The 21169-nt window shown below is 39.2% G+C and overlaps 1 protein-coding gene across 2 annotated transcripts in view; it reads left to right on the forward strand.

The window, feature by feature from the left end:
* The first annotated feature begins 4499 nt into the window (after positions 1–4499).
* Positions 4500–21169, forward strand: part of LOC147718253 (nicotinamide N-methyltransferase-like) — a 115254-nt gene continuing 98584 nt past the window's right edge. For both annotated transcript variants that reach the window (XM_086966658.1, XM_086966659.1), the window contains exons 1-2: positions 4500–4657; positions 15249–15456. In XM_086966658.1, coding sequence (XP_086822784.1) covers positions 4510–4657; positions 15249–15456 — 356 coding nt within the window. In that variant the 5' untranslated portion in view covers positions 4500–4509. The remainder of the gene's footprint in view (positions 4658–15248; positions 15457–21169) is intronic.

A 21169-nucleotide genomic window follows, 5' to 3' on the forward strand; every position in this document is an offset into this window, starting at 1 on the left:
GCATGTTGAGGGCGTTCCTTCTTAATAATGAATTAGAATGCTATATTTGAATGTTTTGCGACTGAAATGTGTTCACAAAATATTCACAACTTACCACCAATTTAAAGGTGGTGGTAACCCATTCCCAAATGTAAAGGTGCTCTTCCCAGTTTGAGAATGGTTTGAAAAATATTTTTTAAGGGAAGGCAATAGTCCAACAGACCATTGCATATCCATAAAATCATCTGTTGCCTTTCAGGAAATCACTATTCATTACTTTAGTACATCAACCCAATGTTGCACTACTGTCCACTTTCAGGAAGTAGAGGCCCAATCAAAACTATTTTAACTAGTGTGGCACCTATTCTGAATAAACTGTGGTGCACCCCTGCTGTAATGTTACAAGGTACCACGCTCTTTAAAATGGTTGACGTTTTTCTTGCCTAAATGTCAAGTGGTACCTAAGTGGCACCTATTCTGAATAAAGTGTGGTGCACCCCTGCTGTAATGTTACAGGGTACCACGCTCTTTAAAATGGTTGACGTGTTTCTTGCCTAAATGTCAATTAGATGGCAATTCATCAGGACCAAAATGAATTCTGTCTACCCACGTGTAATAAGAATTGTGATAAGCCCCCCACTGGGGTCAATGGCTTGTAACAACGATTCCTGAAATGTGTTGACACTGTGAGGTGCAGTGTCCTAAGGCAGAATGAGGGGGAAAACTGATGTTAAAACAACCAGTGAGGTGCACCCAGCCAATTGATGCCCCCTCCTGAAACACAGCTCACAGCTTATCGCATTCAGGGGGCAGGTATCTCAGCCGCACTGGGAGATGTACTTCAGCTCCAACCCCTGTGTTGGATAGTGGTCGCCTTCTTGGAGTGATGAACAGATCCCACAAACAGGGTTCAATAATTACCATGGAGCCCAGTAAAGGTGACAGCCACCATAGGATGTGCGAATGTCAGTAGCCTAAACTTTTGTCATTGAAGATATCAGTGTTGTAAATACAATCATAATCAAAAGCCAACGTAGTGCATCAACATATCCTGAACTGACATGATGGATAAAGACAGCCCATGTGTGCCTAAAAGCTAAAATACATATTAATGGTCACTGATGCGGATGTGGGGCTAGGTGTCGATCCCACTGTTGGTGATGGTATCAGACCCAATACCAAAGGTAGTGTCCCAGTGGGGTGTTAGCTCATCTGATCCTTTATGTTCAGTCACCGCCGATCCCAGGGTATATACGTGGGGGGTACCAGAGTAGGGATTCTATCTATACAGTAGAATTCAAGGAATATTTTCAGTGAGTTCCTCTTTGTCGGAGGCCATCCTCAGCACCCACCTCTAATCAGTATGGAATAATTTGCCCTTGCTCATTTTGGGGTGTGCTTCCAGAATGACCCAGCAAAGTGCACCTGGTCGGTGTTCCAGGAGTTCAAAATGTGTGGTCATCTTGGTGTGGGTTTTGTGGCACCTGATGTTACTCCTGTGCTCGGTGATACATGTCTTTAAAGGCTTAGTAGTCATTCATAAGTAGCAGAGTCCACATGGACAGGTGATCATATGTATCAATGTTCTGTATTGCCGTTGGTGTGCTTCTTTAAATGCCACCTAAGTTCAGCAGAAAATACGATTTCTTTGGTTGGTTTAGTGAGAGGGCAGACGGTGCAGGCACCACATGGGTAGTGTCCCACAACTGGTGGAGGGTCCCAAAGGGGTCTCTGTGAGGTTATGTTTTAAACTCTTGACCTGGTGTGTATCGTATATCTTTGAGATTGCTGGTGAGCTTGGATGCAAACCTCGGGGTAGGCAGGTTGAGTGTGCCGGTGCTCAGGATGCCCCAATGTTTCCGTATAATTGTTCTAATCCTAATGGAATCTGGGTTATACGTGGTGACACACATGAGGCCCTCAGAACGATCTTTTCACCATGTTTCAAGTAAAGACTCGATTGTTGTTTCGGCCCCTTTTTAATGACAGTGCAATGTTGGGTCTAGGATATTCCCTTTTGCATAGGTTATCTGCTAGGATGGCTGCCTCTGACTTAATTCCTATAAGGTTTTATTTTAGGTCCATATCCCCTGTATTTTACCAGAGATGGTCGCAGTATTAGTGGTTGGCCGTTGGTAGTGATGAATAGGGGTTGATTGAACTTGCGGAGTTTCATTGCATGGAATTCTGAGGAGGTAAATTAAAACTCAGTGAGATTCTGTGGAGATCTACAAATGGTGAAAATCACCATGTTGCTCTGCAAAAATGATTTGTGAACAAAAAGGTACAGCCATCAAAATACATTAGGTATTTTTCAGTTGTTTTCCTTAAATTCAGTACTCACAAAATGCACTTTTGTAGTAAGTTCAGTACTGGGGTAGGAGATAAATGTAATACAGTGTTGTGCCTCCTAGAATGATTTTCATGGGCGGTTGTGACAATTCAAGGTGAGAAAACTGCCAATCAAGTAGAAAATCTACCAGGGTAACAATAAAGAAGCAACGCCCTCTGGCATGCCATGAGATGCCGCTTGCACTGATTTTGTAACCCAGAACAAGCTCCTGGTGCAAATCATTTTTTTCCAACTTCCTAAATTGGTTTGGGAATTTCAGTATGTTCTGTACTTTACTTTACTGCTTGAACTTAACACACACTTAGTTGTGGATTGCGTGCTGCTTGTGGCATAGCTAACAGGGATTTAACAGAAATTCACTTTGTGTTGTATTTTGACCTAACCAGAGTGAGTTTATGAGTTGGTTGGGATGTTGTCATCTCAAATTAATTAACCAATTTCAGATATTATTATTCAGAGGTTGGGAGAGAGGAGTGTCCAGCAATTATCATCCAAATTTCAAATTTCGGAACTTAAACATTTGATTTTTGGATTGAAAAATATCATGTTGACCTTATTACAAGTAACATTTATCCTGTAATAGTTGAAATAAGGCGACTGGAATATCTGTCACATTTGTGATCGGGTAACATGTCCTCTAAACTTTAAGCCTGAGCCCTTAGTCATTGTTTTAATTTCTGAAAGGTTCGGGAAGTTGCTAAAGTGTACCCATGGAGGTCACACTGAAGGTTGGCAAGAATTCCAGGTTCATACTGCTCAGCACTTTTTGCTCCAATCAAAATGGGTGCAGTGTGACATCATGTCAAAGGTGTGCAGCATTGCAGAGCTCTGCTCAGCCTTGCTCTGCCAGATGATTGCTGCTTCCAAAAAAGGAACTAAGTCCAAAGATAAAACCTCGAATGAGGGAAAGGCAATAATATTTTTTGCCAGGTGAAAAACTCTCCAGCGATGGCAACATGCAGGTTGCTTCCACTTAGAGCAGTTGCTGACAAAATCAGATGATCCAGCACATCTTGATGAATTTGCATAAAACTTTGAAGGAGCCCAATGGACCTTGTGAAAAGGTAAAAAGGTTGACTGTTTTTATTTTTTGATTTAAAGTTTTTGGTGCCGCTTCAACAAAGCACATATTTCATATAAGCCTGATGGCTGCTTGTGCTATAACTGCCAGGGGCTTTTTGAAAATGCTCTCAGATTGTTGTTTTGATATACCCAAAGAGTGTTTTTTGGGTTTGGATATAAGTACCCCCTCCCAATTGATAACCCTATCTTTTAAAGAAATATTCACAATGTTGCAATTCCCTACATTGGAACATTTATCAGATTTTGTGTGAATCTGATATCATGCACATGGTTATACTTTATAGGGGTGATAAATATGTCAGGCAGGGGAGTTTCACTCTGCTTCTGAAGGACGGACAGAACAGTAAACCCAAAATGACAGTGGAGCCAGACTTGGCTCTGCTGTTGGGATTACAATGTCACTTTGCACCTGCCCTTTCATGGCCCTCTGCTATGGGGTCTGGGAAACACCATACATCCTTGCAGCATATGGCAGGCACCGCATGGTTCATAGTATAAATGTGTATATTTTGTATTGAGGCTGGTGCTGCATCCGGCAGCACAGTCCTAAAAAAAATATATACTCTCCAATCAGCGTGAAGGCGGCCGCATCATAATAGTGGAAGTAGGACTTCCAACTCCTTGTCAGGCAGTCCCGTTTCCAATACGACTCATGTCCGACTGACATCATAATTAGGGCCTAAGTTTTGTGTATTTGTGTGATATCAATAATTTCATTGTACAATAAAAAAACACTAAAAACTAAAAGCCCAAGACCAAGCTTGTTAAAGAATGAATAGCAAGTGCATATTTTAAAGGACTGTTCCAAAAAAACTATTCACTATAGATGCAGAAATTGCATTGCTGTATCTGTTTCAATTAAGGTGATGGAACATGTGGCTCACTTTATAGCATTGTGCTTTGCAAACAGGATTCTAAATATGTATATGCTTACTCAGCTGACATCAAAGAAGAATAGAATTTGGAATGAGATTTGGAGCGCACACTAATGAAAAGTGATTTATGTTCATCAATAATTTGCAATTTAAATTATTTAATATAAGAATAGGTGCACACACAGAAGAAGTAAAGTTTGAAAGTTTTCATCATTGAACATGGATTCCTTTTCTAAGCTACAAGAGCTCCATGATAAACACTTGGATGCGACTGCGCCGGTGACTGCATTTATGGCAAAGGATTCTGCCTTCCATGATGATGCGATTACACGGATGTTACCTTCTTTCAACAAAATCTTCTCCTCAGGTCTGTTTTTAATAATAAATGTATTCTTATTTTATGTTGCTAGTATAATCAAAAGCAGGGATGAAGAATTGACATGAATGATCAAATGTAAATTTCTGTGCTTAGGGCAAAAACACATTGATAATGAAAAGTAAATTGTAAAATATATAAATATTTACCACTCATCCATAGTGTTGTTTACACTGTGTATTAAAAAGCAAGATGGACTAAAAAGAATGTCACTTATTTTCCCTGATGTTGCACAAATATTGTACGTTTTGAGAATATAGAATTGTAATAAAACACAGGAGGCTGTTTCTGCAGCTCAATACATAGAATGCACCAGAGACTGAGAAGCGACAATTTGTATTAAAGATCTGGTCCCCATAAATATTAGTGACATTAAAATTCTGATGATTCATGAATGCAATATACAAAAATATCACCCTAGTTGTTTTAATAAATCTTTTTGATCTCACTATTTCATGATAACACAGTTATACCTTAGTATATGTGTACACTTGTAGGTATTTTACCTTAGATTATGTAAATAGACTCAATATCACATTGGTCATAAAACCTAGACCCCCATGACCTTTAGCTTGCCGAGAGTGCACGTTCAAGGGCTGCATTCAAAGGTATATCTATGAGCCTGCAACATTTATGGAGGTGGCAGTGGTTTCCCTTGCCACATATTTAAATGTTGTGTTATATTGGGATAGTGTGTTAGATTGTGCATTAAATCACTTCTAAGTTGAATGAAAGTTAAACGTGTTGAGCTAATGTAAGCAGTACCATCAAATTACCACACAAAATGAGTTTGAGATGACACCTCATAACATAAATTGTGTCGCAACTAATATGCAGGGCTCCAGAATGAGGCCCCTGTAGAAATAGCCCTCATTAACAATTTGACTTTCAGTGCCCATGCAAAGACCCACCTCATGCACCAATAAAGCTATCCATGTCAAATAACTGGAAACAGGAAGCCCGTCCTATGAAGAAAGTCAGGCTTAGCAACCTTCAAGCAGGAGGGCCAGGCGATCATTGTTTAAGCATTGTCCTGCCCTTTGAATTCTATTTTTCTGGCGGTCAGGAGATATATCAGCAGAGACAAACCAGACGGCACCTCTGATCCAGATCCGTTGCCAGGGGAACCCTCCACCAGGATCTAGCACGACAGATCCACACTAATGTAAAGAGAACCTGCACACACGACTTGGACAGTGATGTCATCAGCATGCATGATGGGGAATCACATATAGCATAGTAAGTTTGTTGTTAGAGAGCATTGCATGTTACCAACACCAATAGGGGAACCATGCTGACTAGTTATCTCCATGTAGTTGATCAAGTTGTTGACAAGAAACCTTACTGTCTGTTAGGTTCCTGAACCTTTTCAAAATAGGAACCAGACACTAAAACTTTAAGGTATCATTACGTCCCCATGCTAACTTTATGAAATAAAAGATAAAGCTTTTCCTCAACCTCTAGATCAAATTCCCCTCCTGTTTCAGGTCCAATCACCATGCAGGACTCAATGACCAGACCGGCACAGGGAACAAGAAATTAGCTAGACACACTGAACAAGACGGTGACAAAGCATCTAGCAAAACCGTAGTTCCCCTACCAACCATTAAGATCAAGAGGAATTAACTCCACACATTTCAAAGGATTTCTTTACTTCGGGACAAGTCCACTTTCTCTATTTGTCCACATGACGTTTCAGTATCTTCTGCTGAAAGTGTTTCTTCTACTCCCATATCCACATTTTTATAGGAGTCATTTGTTTTTTGTCAGATATACACTCGCTTTTTGCACTAATTCCTGCCAGATTTTCTTACTCTTAGTAGGCATGCCATTAAGTAGAATAACTAGTGGTTAATTTTCTACACACTCTACACCAGTAGTTTCAACATTTTTCTTTAAATCTAGAGGTAAATATGCAACTCTTCCTTTTAATCCTCTCTCTGAATCTGAAGGAGGGAATTTACCTGTTTTAGGCTCCACACAGACCTGATATGGGTGCACACACTGAATAAGAATAGACTCATAGGTATTTAAATCTAACAGTTCTGGAGGAATAGTTACCAACTCAAGATTATTATGTACAGCTCTAGGAAGCATTTTATTCTCATCTAATTTATTTTAACAATATTTACAAATATGGTGATCAGAAACCTAATCAAAAACATTCTCTACCATCAAATATGTTGCAAATTCCTTCCACTTATCATTATTTTTTCTTTCACTTTTTAAATACAGATCAACTGTTTTAGTCTGATTTTTAAAGTGAGTTCGCTGACAAGAAATACAGGAATAATTTGGTCTTTCACCTGAAAACATCTTAAACTTTGTAATTTGTTCCTCAACGTTTTTTGTAGTAGTATGTTGCACATTCTCTTCAACATATTCTTCTGTTAATGTCTCAGTTTCTACACTCTATTGTTCAGGGCAAAAGTAAGAAAACTTAATTTCGTCACAAAACTTCACATCTGAAACTGACCCAAGGAAAAGAGCACTGTTCAACTCAATTAACTTTAGTGCTGGACTTTTTGCATAATACAATCTTCTGACTAACTTCCGCATTTGAGAATGATGTAGTGCTAACATCCTGAAATTATGAAAAACACTTTGACTTACTTTACTAGAAAGACAAGCCAGAGAATGACCTTGCAAACCAGTATTTTTCTCACTCTGCAAGGGTCTAGTCCCTGCAACATCTTCGTCTTTTGTTTAATACTTTTTTTACTGTATTCTCGTAAGAAATTCCATAAAATTGCAATAGATTCTTGTTGTACACTACAAATAATACTACAATCCCAAGTCTAAACTGGGGCTTTAGGACGTCTCCCTAGAACTTTCTAATCATCATATGCTCGACCATTGGTATCAACTGCATGCAATAAATCATTTGTGTAAAAATAACTCTTTTCAATAAAGAAAGGCTCTGAACTTGAACTGTGTTTCCATTCATTCCAAAAAAACATCACAAAAATGAGTTCTGTTAATTAGTCTCTTCCTCTTACTTTTGGCCTTCATTAAATGGATTGGTGTATTTAGTAATCAAATTCTGTTTAAAACTAAAATGAATAGTTTTCATTTGACTTCAAAAGCCTTTTGAAAAATAGATTCAATATGCTTCTTTTTATAAAATAGTGCTCTTTGTCTATATTTTTCACCTCTTTCAGCAAGTTGTGTACCACTCTATTATAATTTAATTTTTTTAACGTATTTCTTTAAACTGATTTGGTCTTCTTTTACCATACGTTCTATCTTTAGGTCTATATTTTCATTATTTTTTCTAGCTGAATCATTCTCAGTTGTTTACACATTCTGCACACCATTTGTGGGCTTAGAAAGTTTTTAAATAAATTTCTTAGTTGTCTTAGCGGGAGATGGTTTCTTTTTACCCACATGATGTTGGTCATCCAATGCTTGTTGAGTTTTCTTCAAGTAATTCTTCTTTAGCTGTTTTTTTCTCCTTCCTAATTTTTCAGGCATGATAACTTTATTTTAATGATGATAAACAATATCTGTAAAAAATAAACATAAATAAATGTATTTTAATAAATATACAAATTATACTTCTCAATTACTATACAAACACATTCAATATAAAACATCATTTAACCACTTTCTTTCTCTTATCACTAATTGAAATTGTAATTTAAGGTGTATAAATAACTGTATAGGAATGCAAAGGGAGTAACAGGATGTTTGCAGCAGTGTATGGATACTGACTGGGGAATTGTTGGCCTGAAACATAATTATGTACTTGGTTAGAGCGCTACATGCATAGTGCATAGGAGTTTGAAGCAGTCCATGTCATAAAGCCTGTCTCGCTGCATGAGTACTTGGACACTGCTGAATGATTAGAGTAGTACGAGGAGGGACACTGGGTGAGTTTATAATTTTTTGAGTTTTATTTTAGTGAATGTATTCGTACATGGTGGTGAAAGGGTCACCAGAGGAGCACAAGGGGAGTAACCGTGTATTTGCAGCAGTGTATGGATACTGACTGGGGAATTCTAGGCCTGAAACAGAATGATATTATTGGTTACTGCACTACATGCATAGTGCATAGGAGATTGAAGCAGTCCATGTCCTAAATCCTGGCTCGCTGCATGAGTACATTGATACTGACTGAATGATTGGAGTAGCATAAGGAGAGACACTCGGTGAATTTATAATTGCTTACATTTTCCTTCAGTGAATGAATTAATACATGGTGCTGAAAGGGTCAGTAGAGGAGTGCAAAGGGAGTAACACAGTATCTGTTGGACTGTATGGATACTGACTGCGGAAATGTAGGCTTGAAACACGTGTGATCGTAGTTAGAACACTACATGCTTAGTGCATGGGAGTTTGAAGCAGTACATGTGCTAAGGACCTGAATCGCTGCATGAGTACTTGGATAATGACTGAATGAATACAGTAGTACAAGGACACATGAAGTTACCAAATGCTTCTCTCCCAATGCTTCACAAATGCACACTCACTCACAGTATGATTCTAGACAAGCCACACTATTCACTAATCTAGAAGAGTTAAGTTAACTGAACACATTCCACATATTTCAATACTGCACTTTAGAGTAGAAGCCTGACACATTTTTAAATACCTAAGCAATGCCTGCTTTCAAATTCTACCAAAACTTGTCAACAGGATAGGTTTGTAACCAGTTATGTATCTGCAAACACATTAAGTACCCAAAGGCTTCTCTCACAACGGTTCCCAAATGTACACATCTCACAGAGTGATTCTAGACAAGCAAGGCTATCCCTTGGACTTTATCAAAACACATTTACTGGTCTAGAAGAAGTAAGGTGACTGCACACAATCCACATATTTCAGTACTGTATTTTAGTGACAAAGCCTAACTCATTTTGCAAATACATAAGCAAAGACTATTTTCTAATTCTACCAAAACTTGACAACAAGATAGGTTTTTAGAAGTTATGTGTCTGTAAACACATGAAGCACCCAAATATTTCTCTCACAATTTTCCCAAATGCACACAGACTCACAGTGTGATTCTAGACAAATAACAGTATCCCTTGGACTCTACCAAAAAACATTAACTAGTCTGGAGCAGGTCAGATGACTGCACACTTTCCACAAATTTTAGAACTGCAGTGTACTGTGGAAGCCTAACTAATTGTGCAAATACATGAGCAATGGCTGGCTTCTAATTATACCAAAAATTGTGAACAGGATGGGTTTTTGAGCAGTTATATGCCTTCAAAATCATGAAGTACCCAAATGCTTCTGTCACAATGTTTCCCAGATGCACACAGACTCACAGTGTGATTCTAGACAAGCAACTGTATCCTTTGGACTTTACCAAAACATATTTACTAGCCTGGAAGAGGTAAGATGACTGCACACATTCCACAAATTTTAGAACTCCACTTTACTGTGGAAGCCTAAATCATGTTTCAAATACATAAGAAATAGCTGGTTTCTGCAAACACATGAAGTACCCGAATACTTATCTCACAATGATTCCCAAATGAACACAATCTCACAATTTGATTATAGACAAGCAAGACTACTCCCTGGACTTTACCAGGAGAAACACATTAATCTTATTAAAAACACATTGCATACAACCCCTCACTTAATAATAACTCACCTTTCAAATTGATTTTTAGATTAAGAAGTATGTTAGTCACACACCAGAATTTCTTATACAGAATCTCTGTACTGTACTGTTCTTAAGAAAAATAAAAAATGGCAAACTTCCCCTCAAATTCTGCACACATATACATGTAAATATCAAATCACATTGCTTCCCACAGTGATTCAAAAGCTAACACACATTTCTATTGGCTACACATTTCAGCCCTTTCCAATTGACATACGTTTAAACTGTACCCCCAATCTGCTTACAATAGAAACAGGTCATGGAACACTCAACTGAGCACACAGGTCACAAGTTCAGCACACAATGTTGCTAGTCCAAACAGCAAGTGTGCTTGACTTTTCAAAATATCACCTTATCCTATGTAATGTTCCTTTCAAATAAGCATGGGCGAATTTTGCGAATCTCGCGTTCGCGAATTTTGCGGATTTGCGAACTCGCAATCCGCAAAATTCGCGAATTCTCGCGAATTTGCGGATTTTTTTTTTTAGTGATCTTTTGCACTTGCTAAGTGCTTTCATTGTTGCAAAATTAGTTACAACACCTGCCCTGCCCCAACTGACAATAATGAATTAGGGGCTGATTAATGTGTCACTGGATTTGAACTTCCAGCCTGGCTCCTGCTTGTCTCCCTTAGCTGTAATTCAGGACCTTTGTGGCATATGTGTAACTATTCTGAGGGTCAGAGCAGGGTCTCATAATAGTTGCAAGTAGGCAACTGAACTCTGGAGGGGCCCCTCAGGAAGCACAACAGGAAATGGCTACTAATGATGAGCTTGAACTTCTGAACCTGGTAAGTAGTTTCAGTTTTGCTAAGATCGTATTTCTGCAATTTAGCGCTTATTCGCGGGGCGCGAAGTTGAACTGGGAAGCCGCGAACTCACACGAACAGTGCGAGCAAGCCATAAAATCCGCTGCTCGCGGATTTGCGGATTTTGCGGGAACTTCGCGAATCTCGCGGATTGCGAATTTACCGAAAATCCGCAAAATCCGCGAGCGGAACGGATTTTCCGCCCATACTTACTTTCAAACAGTTTTTCTTAACCATTAGGAAACATGCTTTTAAAAAACAGAAACACACAGCCAACTTTTCAGTCTAGAATGTTGTCAAACAGCCAATCACTTCTTTTATTTTTTCAAAAGTGCATCTTATCCACCATGTGAAAATCTAACTTCTAAAACTGCCATTTCACATACAGACACCTTCTGAGTGCATCCAGACCTCCCTTCAAGATTCTTAGAGTGTGGATTGTGGGACACAGCTATATTTTCTGGAGCTAAAGGTATGCAGAAAATAGAGGCATTGACAAAGACCTAGTTTTGCCAAATGCAGACATTAAATGGATTGGACAGAGAGCGTTAAAGTGGCACCAATTGATCTCATTGGTTAAATCCTTTTTGCATTTCCAACACCCTGACCTCATAATTGTACACTGTGGTTGCAATGACCTAGGGACTTTGACTGGGGTAGGTCTGGAAATGCTTATGAAGGACACCTTTAGAGAGTTGATGTCACTTTTCCCCCAAACTGCCTTTATCTATTCTCCCATAAGCCAAAGGCAGAAATGGAACTGGTCCAATCAATGTTGTCACAGATTGGGAAAGCTAGGAAACATGCCAATACATCTGTTTCTGCTTTTCTCCGAGATTATAGGATGGGGTCCATTTACCACAACAATTTGCGTTTCAATATGGATGGCATCTATAGGAGAGATGGTGTAAATTTTACAGATGAGGGTAACAGAGTCTTCCTTATCAACTTTAGACTCTGCATAGGTATTTACTTGTAGGTGCGAAAATCTCTCAATAAACACAACGGCTCTTTTTAGAGCCACCCAAGATCTAAACACATAAGCTTGATGTATATCTGAAAAATATTACTTTTATTGCTTGGAGTTGTCCATTGGGTACTATATCAGAAATGATGTTCATCCTACTCCCACAGGCTCATGAGCTGACTAACAGTTTGGGACCTGCCCAGTTCCTGAGTTCTTTTGACCTTACCTCATGGTACTGGCAGATTTCCCAAACTGAAGAAGTCAAAGAGAGGTCAGACTCAAAAGGCCACTACCAACTTCAAATGATGCCCTTTGTGCTCAAAACTGCCCATGCCACCTTCCAGATGTCTATGAACCATGTTTGGGATGGAATGGACACCTTTAGGAAGTGCTGTTTTCAAGTATGGTACAGATGTCTTCAGCAACAAATGGAAGGACCACCTCTTTCACTTGCAAGAAATGCTGCAGAAACCTGCAAAATGCATATCCAACTATCAAGGTCAGGAAGTGCCAGATATGGCAGTGGTCTGTGGTACACTTGGGACACCGTGTGTGCGGGGGTAAGGTGCATCTTTTCCAGGCTAAAATAAAAACCATCAATACTTGGAAACTCTAAAAAGATTCAAACAGTGGCAAGAACCTTACTAGACCTAACAGGATATTGCAGGAAGTTTATTTCGGGACATGTCATTATTGTTGCTCTCTTGACTGAGCTGAATTTGAAGATGGTGATCTTGACAGAAACATGCCTGGAAGCACTTGGCTCACTAAAGCAGGCCATGTGCATAGCAACTATGCTCAAGATTCATGACTTTTCGAAGGAATTCATTATTGGAAGTGATGCCTCAGAGCATTTCATTTGACATAACTTTCACAAGTTAATGATGAGGGTCTAGACCAACCAGTAGCTTTTATCTCTAGGAAGTTACTCCCCAGGGAATAGAGGTGGAGTGCTACCGAAAGAGAAGCCTTTGCTATGGTCTGCACACTCATGACATTATTAATCACTCACTGATTCAGATAGACCATAGGCCCCCAGGTGGCTAATGCAAATGAGGGGTGAGAATCCACAATTATTGAGGTGGTCCTTCTTCTTATACGGAATGGGCTTTATGGGGGAACATACACCTGGGACACTAGTGCTGATGGTTATTTTGCCTTAGTGATGAGAACTCACAAGAGGATGGGTAGATCTACCCACTTTGAGCAGAGGAGACATGTGTTAAACCTGTTATCAGTATGGTGATGTACCCAAAATCTTTTGTCTGCTTGTCTCCAATTCTTTTTTGTTTTATAGGCTATAGGACTATGGACACTTTACCACTGTTAACCAGTGTTACCATGCATATGCTCTCTCCCTAAATATGGTTTAATTCACATATCCACAATTGGCATATTTATTTTACTGATATATCCCTAGGAATGTGCACTGCATGTGCCAGGCACCTGTAGATTAAATGCCACTAGTGAGCATTCAACACTAATTGTACCACCCACTTAAGTAGCCCTTTAAAACTTATCTCAAGCCCGCAAATGCAGAGCCTATGTAGGCTGTTTAAACTGTCATATGGATTTTGCATTTAGAACCCCTTGCCAAGTCTTAAACTCCCATTTTATTATTTTTAAGACAGCCCTAATGTAGACCTTAGATAGCCCATAAGTTATAAATGTTCTGGTAGTGAAAAACTCCCCTATTCGTTTTTCACTACTGTGAAGCCTACCCCTAGTAAAGGTTAACATAGAGCATTCCTTGTTATATCTAACAAGTGAATTTTCTATGTGAAAGGCAGTAGAACTCTCATATTTAGTACCAATGGAATTGTAAAGCTAAGTTCACTTTAATGGTAAAGTAAAATGTATCATTACAACTCTAAAAGTGAAACCTTTAGAAATAAGTTACTTTTTCTGCTTAGCTATGTGTGCCTCTCGCATTTCTCCAATGCATGTCTGGGATGCGTGATAGCTGGGGTTTGTGCATTCCTTCTGTACAGCTACACACAAAGGTAGCTTAGTTGTGACTTCATGGGGTAGTCTCATACTTATGCTTGAATACCCTGTGTTATGTCCCTACACAAAGGATTGCTTAACCCACTGCAGCGAGTCTTGAGCAAGGGCAAGAAGGGAGGACCTCTGTGCACCTCACACCCCTCTTTGATGTCTCCCCCACTGCAAAGACACCACTGGGTAAATGAACTGGGCTTCTGACCTTCCCAAGTGAGAATATTTCTTGACCTGTGGATAGACTGGCACGAGGAGGGACAGATGTGCTGCTCAAGGACTATAACTCTGCTGGTCTGCTGCTCTAGAATACATACTTGCGTTTCTGTTGTATTAATCTGCTGCCTGCTGCCTTCCTTGCCTGGGTGAGAAGGATTGAACACAGAACCAAAGAGACTCCAAGGGCTTGCTGGGTCATATCCTGGTCTGAAGTCTCGGGGACATCAAAGACTCCCAACCAGCCTGCAGCAGCACCTGCAATCTACCATCTGTGAGTCGGCCCTGCCAAGTGGTGCCAACCCAGTCCTGGACCCTTGGAAATTGGCCTGAGGTGCTGCTCCAATAGATTCTGTGCATAGCCATTGACTCAGAAGCTCAGAACCAGTGTACGCCTGCAACATCAGATGCATCACCGCCAATGAGAGGATTGATCGTGATGCCTCACTGACTCTGCAGCTCAGTGGCTACATTTCTGATGCATCTTCCACTTTTTGCTGCCCTTTGTTTCTTGTATTTCTGCCCCATCAACAATGCACTTAAGGAACTTTCAAACGGGTCAATCCTGATCCCTGTATCTGGACGAGGCTCCATTGTGGTTGGCCTAAACTTTAGTAGCTGTTCCAGTGAAGCATGACGAGATAGCCCCGGTTGGCGATTATGCTTTTAGGCACTACATTTCAATGTATTCTTTAAAAATTCATGACTCAAGTTCTACTTTTTGGATTGTTGTAGCTGTAGTCTAGTTTGTTCATGAAATTTCTCGCTTTTTTCCCAACCAATTGTGGTATCTTCTTGCGTGGTGTTTTCACTGTTTTACTGTTTGAGGTCCTGCACAAATACTTCACATGCTGCCTCTGAAAATAAACCTGATTGATATGTGCCAAGTTACTGGGGGGAGCAGAGAATATTATGATTTAATTACTTCAAAAATCCTAATCAATAATCTATTTCTTTTCATTTTTCTTACCAGGTGCTGTAAAAGGGGAGCTGCTGATTGAGCTGTCCTATGCTCCTTTCTTCCATTGGACCTTTCCTGCCTGCGACTATTTTTCAGACATCGTTCTTGGTGGCTCCACTGATCAGTGTGTTACAGAGATTGAGAAGTGGAGGAGAAATGAACCTGGAGCTGTGGACTGGAGTCATGCAGCAAAAGCACTTTGTGAGCTTCAGGGCAACAGGTATGTATTCTGCACCTGATGATGTATTACAAATGCCTACCTTTGCTTACCTTGCCAGCAATCCTAACGCCGAGGGCAGCAGATTTACTTTCATGAAATAAATTAAAAAAATTCCAGAGGTGAGCAGCAGGTTCATGCCACTTTTACTTTGTTGATACGAGAGATTTGTAAGGCGCTCATCAAACTGCTTTCCATCTTTGAACATGTAAGTGAGCAAGCATGTCAAATCTATCACTCACCATTTCTTAAAATGCAATTCTTTGGTGATTGTGATTTGGTATTTCGTTTTGTATCACAAAAAGTTATCAACTCATTCTGAATCACAAGTAGGAGAAGTCATGCATAGGGCATCTCCGTTGTCTTTAGGATTAGCATCGAGGTGTGTCCCTGGTTTGTTATTGCAATTGTGCTCATAAAAGTAAAAAAAAAAATACTTAATTCTAAAAGGAGTTGATAAAACATTCGAAGAGGGATGCTGTTCCATTACACAGTTTCCTCTCCAGGAAGTTCGTTGGGGTGCCTGCTTCTACAAATGATGTTCTCAAATGGGATTTAGTTTATAACAGTAGTATGCTGTTCCCTTTAACCCCTTCAGTGCTGATGACAAAGCCAGCTCGTCATGGGTGTTACCTGCGCTGTGTTTATGACGAGCTGGCTTTGTCATGAACAATGGGAATCCAGGAGCTTCAGCACCCAGCGGGAAAACCCATAGCAGCCAAGGTGATAATCATTCATCCTTGTGTTTGGAGCACGTCGATGGGAGTCACAAAAAGTGTCCTGCCTATTTAATATGCCTTAGCTCAGCTTTTTTTGACACTGGACGTAACTTGAAATCTCGCAATGCAACTATATCAATATATAGATTGTATTGCAGATAGTTCAAAAGAGCGTGGTGACCAACTCCCAACCCCTAGCTGTTTCTACACCATGCCCTTAGCTTAGTAGATGAAATGTCAACATTTTGTTGTCAAATAGTAAGAGAACCTTAAAAATGGAAACACTTCACACATTTCTAACCTATGTTATCATTGTACAATTGCAGCCATATCAAATCAAGAGCACATTTTAAGATAACAAATCTAAATAAATATTTAGGAACATATTCAACAAATGTTTTTGTAGTATGTTTAGGTCTACTTCAGTAGTACTTCTATCATAATATAAAAATGCTATTCACAAACCTTCATGTGGTGGTTCCACCTGTGCCACCCACATCTTTATCTTGTGCAGAGATCATCACCGGAGTCTCCACACGTATAAGAATGCATTTGAGTTGCAAATATGGGAGAGACAGGGAGGATTTACTACACTGGGGAATACTAACTGCTGAAGGGGAGGGGTTAAGGAAGTAGCATAGAGAATTTAAGGGAGGGTTAGATAGGGGTATTCACCCATCTACAAAAGAGTAAACCTTTCCCTAGCTGCACTTCTAAAGTTATTACAATTAAAAAAATGGATATGTACTCCTCATCAGAGGTAGTGTAAGCCCAACACCACACATGGCTAACAGCTGATAATGTAAACCCCCCCCATAGAATATATTTGGGGTAATAACTTTAATTAAACCCCCATGGAAAATAAAATGAAATGGAACTAAATATTTAAATGATTTGAAAATTGGAACACATTTATTTTAAATGTTTTAAAAAGTACATATATTTTTATCAAATATGAATATATTGCAATAGAGCTTTTTTTGAAATGAGATATAAATGTAACATCATTAAGTTTGGTAAACTTATAATCCAATATATAATTTTTTTATTAATTCTATACATAATGTGAAAAATACACTTAAGGACATTTATTAAACAACAATGAGTCTAAATACTAAGTCGGCTATCGCAGTTCAGAATCTCACAGTTTCAAAGAAAGGGCAATTCTATGACTTAGAATCTGATTTAGACTTTGGTGGATGAATATTCTTTCACACATATGACAGAGTATACTTTCCCTATTATCGCAGTATATTATATCATGGGTCACTTGTAATATGGCAAACATTATATTTCACCTAACAATCTCTAAGCAGACCCTGAGTACTAATATCAGACTAATTATTGGTCAGGAGAAGATTAACGAAAGCTGATTTCTTATTAACCAAGCTAAATGCTAGAAGAGAGAGACAGTCAAGAATACAATATCTATTATGTAGGTAATTAAAACCATTACAATATTCCATAACATAAAATATATTACATATTGCCTTCGCGGACTATTAAAAAAGATCAAATGTAAACGATTAATATTAAGTTTAAGAAACATTTAGCAATTTTACAAATTCCGCTAGTGTTGCTACATTATTCTTTCTTCACTTTCTTAAAATGGGTTAAAAATGTGATTATATAGCAAATTAATTGTGGGTCCTTTAAATTCATACTCATTAATATTGCCGATCTGCAGGTACAAATGCATTTTTCATTAAACTTTCTCTTAAGCAAATCCTGGCGGCTGCGCCCTAGGCCTGGGCAGATGCATATCAGGTCATTAAATTGTGTACTGCTTCTCCACATAAATCGCAATCTTTTCGGCCTGGGGTCCTCCAGATCGGTTGATCGGCATTGGACGGCATTTTCCCCATGCACAGCTCCAAATACTTAGTTTTCAGATGCGGCAGGAATGTTAAGGCCAGATATGCTGCTGGCTCAGACCTAGTGTATGCTTGTACGACCATCATGCGTGTGCACGTCGGCTTAAGATTGATTTATCTTCAATTAATGAGTGAGCTTTTGCCGCTTTTTTTATAATCATCTGAAAGGATGACAATGGCAACTTCCTTTGCCAGAGGACCTCCATCTTAGTTATTTTCAGTGAGAAATTAAAGTACCTTGCATAGTATGATTTTGAATCACTTTGCAGAGCTTACCAGAGTACAGAGTTAATATCTAGATCCCGATTCAGCCATATTTTATACCATTATTTGATTGTCTCATACCTTTAGTGTATTTCTTGTTGTTGTAATCCAAACTCAAGGCGTACTTGGGCTGGCGAGGCATTACATGGCGATGGAATACTCTTTTGTAGACTTGTGTTTGTATTTTGTCTAATAATGGCGCACTTTTCTCATGATGCACCACACTTCCATATGCAATAGTTGGTAGTAGTTTTGCTTTCATGACAGCAAGAAGTGGGACGAACGATGGGCCTTTTAGTCATTTCAGAATACTGCAAAAAGCAAACAGTAGAGCAGTTCCCTTCTGTTCAATTGTTTCCTGCTGCGTAGCAAAAGAAAACCTTTGGTCCAAATACATACCCAAATATTTGTAGTTATCAACTACTTCCAACTTGGGGTTGTCAATTATAAATGTTGGATGTTTCTGTCGACAATTTGGTATAATCATGACCTTTGTTTTTTTTATATTCATTTTCATTAGGTTTGCTTTGGTGTAAACGGCTAACTCATAAATTGATTGTTGCAATCCAACTCGCGTATGGCTTAGAAATACAACATCATCTGCATAGGACAAGTGTGTTGGTGGTAGTGTACCCAACCGCGGTGGGTGAGAATTGACCCTGTCTAACCTTGGTGTTAAGTCAGCCATAAATAAGTTGAAAAGGTGCGGGGCCAATACACAGACTTGTTTAAGCCCTTCGTTAGTGTAGATCCTCTGTGTGAGCCTCTGACCATCGGCAATCTTAACCTGCATCCAGGTGTTAGTGTAGAGATCAATGTTTGGGTTTAGAAGCATGTCCAGTAAGCCCTGATTCTTAAGTTTGGCCCATAATGTGTGTCGATTAACGCGGTCAAAGGCCGCTTTAAAATCCACAAAGCATAGGTGGAGTGCCTGTCGCTGACTTAGTCTTTTATCGGCATTTAGCCCTATCACTGATATATTTGATATTGTACCTGTGCCGCGTCCAAAGCCCGACTGATTCATGGGAATTTTCTTGTTTTCATCGGACCATTTTATCAAGTCTGTTAGAATCAGGGATGCATAATATTTAGCCTCTGCAATCTATCAACGCAATCAGGCGATAATTTGCAGGATCTGTGCAATCTCCAGATTTATATATTGGGTTAATATTCGCACCTCTCCAGCTTTCTGGGATTCTACTAGGGGTGCTGATCATCTGGAACAGACTACCCATCTTGCGTGCCCTGAAGTTGGGGTCCTGTTGATAGATTGCCTGTGGCACACCATTCGGACCCAGTGCACTATCAAGCCGACTTTTTTTTATGATCTGTAGAATTTCTGTTTCAGCATTGGGTGCTGTCAACTGAGATGCTTCTACTCTCTGCTTTTCATTTATCTTCGTCACGACTGTGGGCGGATGGTTTAGAATATTCATTGAGAATGTTGAAATTAAATGCTGTACCCATGCTTACTTAGTAACGCAGGACATGTTGATAATTTTAGAATTTCAGTCAGGAATATAATGGCAGACATATCATATTCGCAAATACAAAAAGCAAACCCATAATTTAGACATTCAAATTTCTTCTAAAAACAATATGCTAGGCAAAAAATACAAGGTCGACCTCAATTTCTTCAAATATTTCATAATTGGTGCAGGTTTTTGTACGCATACTTCCTTAGGCTTATTTTTGAATAAATGTAAACATCAGTAGTATCTTATTCCAAATGTCAAATGCAGGATTGTGGGTACCTGGGCCTTGATACAGTGTCAAGATATCGAGATAAAGTGTCAATTTATGCTATTTTATTTAGATTGCACTAACACATTGAAAACGATGAGTAAGATAGATTACAAGTAGGTGCTAAAAAAAGAAGAATTACTGATTACAAAGTAAAGAGCCTGATTTATATGTTGGTGGGGCAGGATCTCTATTGTAAAGGTGACAGAGTTCCCACCCCACCAACTTTGTGTTCTAGCAGTGATTATACCATGACTGCCATGACCAAATATCTCCAATTGCCGAAAGAAGTAAGTGTTGGTGGAGAATTGGCTATATGTCCATCTACCCAATTAGGATTGATGGACATATAACATTTTTTTACTGTCTGTCACTGCTAGACACGCCCTGGTGGTGAGGGAAAAAGAAAATCTTCCCACCACTTTGGAAATAACTCCCATGGAGCCATTATTTTTTTAATTGCAAAGGATGTTTTTAATAAAAACAAAAATAAAAAAGAAAATAACTCGTTGGTCATGTTGCACTCTGCACTTAACATCTGAAGACTGATAGAAACTGCTAGGACTGTGATTGCTGCCAATGCTTTATGAATGACCACCTGTTGGTGGACAATTATGAATCTTTAGTGCAGTACCTCCACCAGGGCGATAGATGAATGCATTCCATCCCTCTAGTGCTAAAATCAGCTGTCCGTTGGATTCTAAATCAGGCCGAAGTATATATTACTTTCCTAAAGATATCTAAGTTGCACTGTGGGTCAATAGGAGAGAATTACACAGTTTTGCTGCAGCAATAGAGAAGGACCTGTCCCCAAAAGTAGCTGTTTTGGCTCAAGACAAGTAAGCAAGAACTGGTTGGCTGAATACAAGGACCAATTTGGAGCATAGGATATAGATTTGCAAGTCAGTAACTGCAATGATGTAAAATCTGATATACGGGCTTTGAGTAAAACTCTGGAGCAGATAGGCATCCAATGAAGAGAACTGATGACAGAGATTGGCCATGGTAACATCACTTGCATACTTAACCCTAAACTATAATAAAAGAATGGCCATGGGTACATGCGAGGTAGCTCTGTTGCATGAAATATAAATGATGCCCCTGTTCTTCTAGTGA

This window comes from Lissotriton vulgaris, chromosome 4_1, assembly GCF_964263255.1.
Source record: "Lissotriton vulgaris chromosome 4_1, aLisVul1.2, whole genome shotgun sequence".
Classification (NCBI taxonomy): Eukaryota; Metazoa; Chordata; class Amphibia; order Caudata; family Salamandridae; genus Lissotriton; species Lissotriton vulgaris.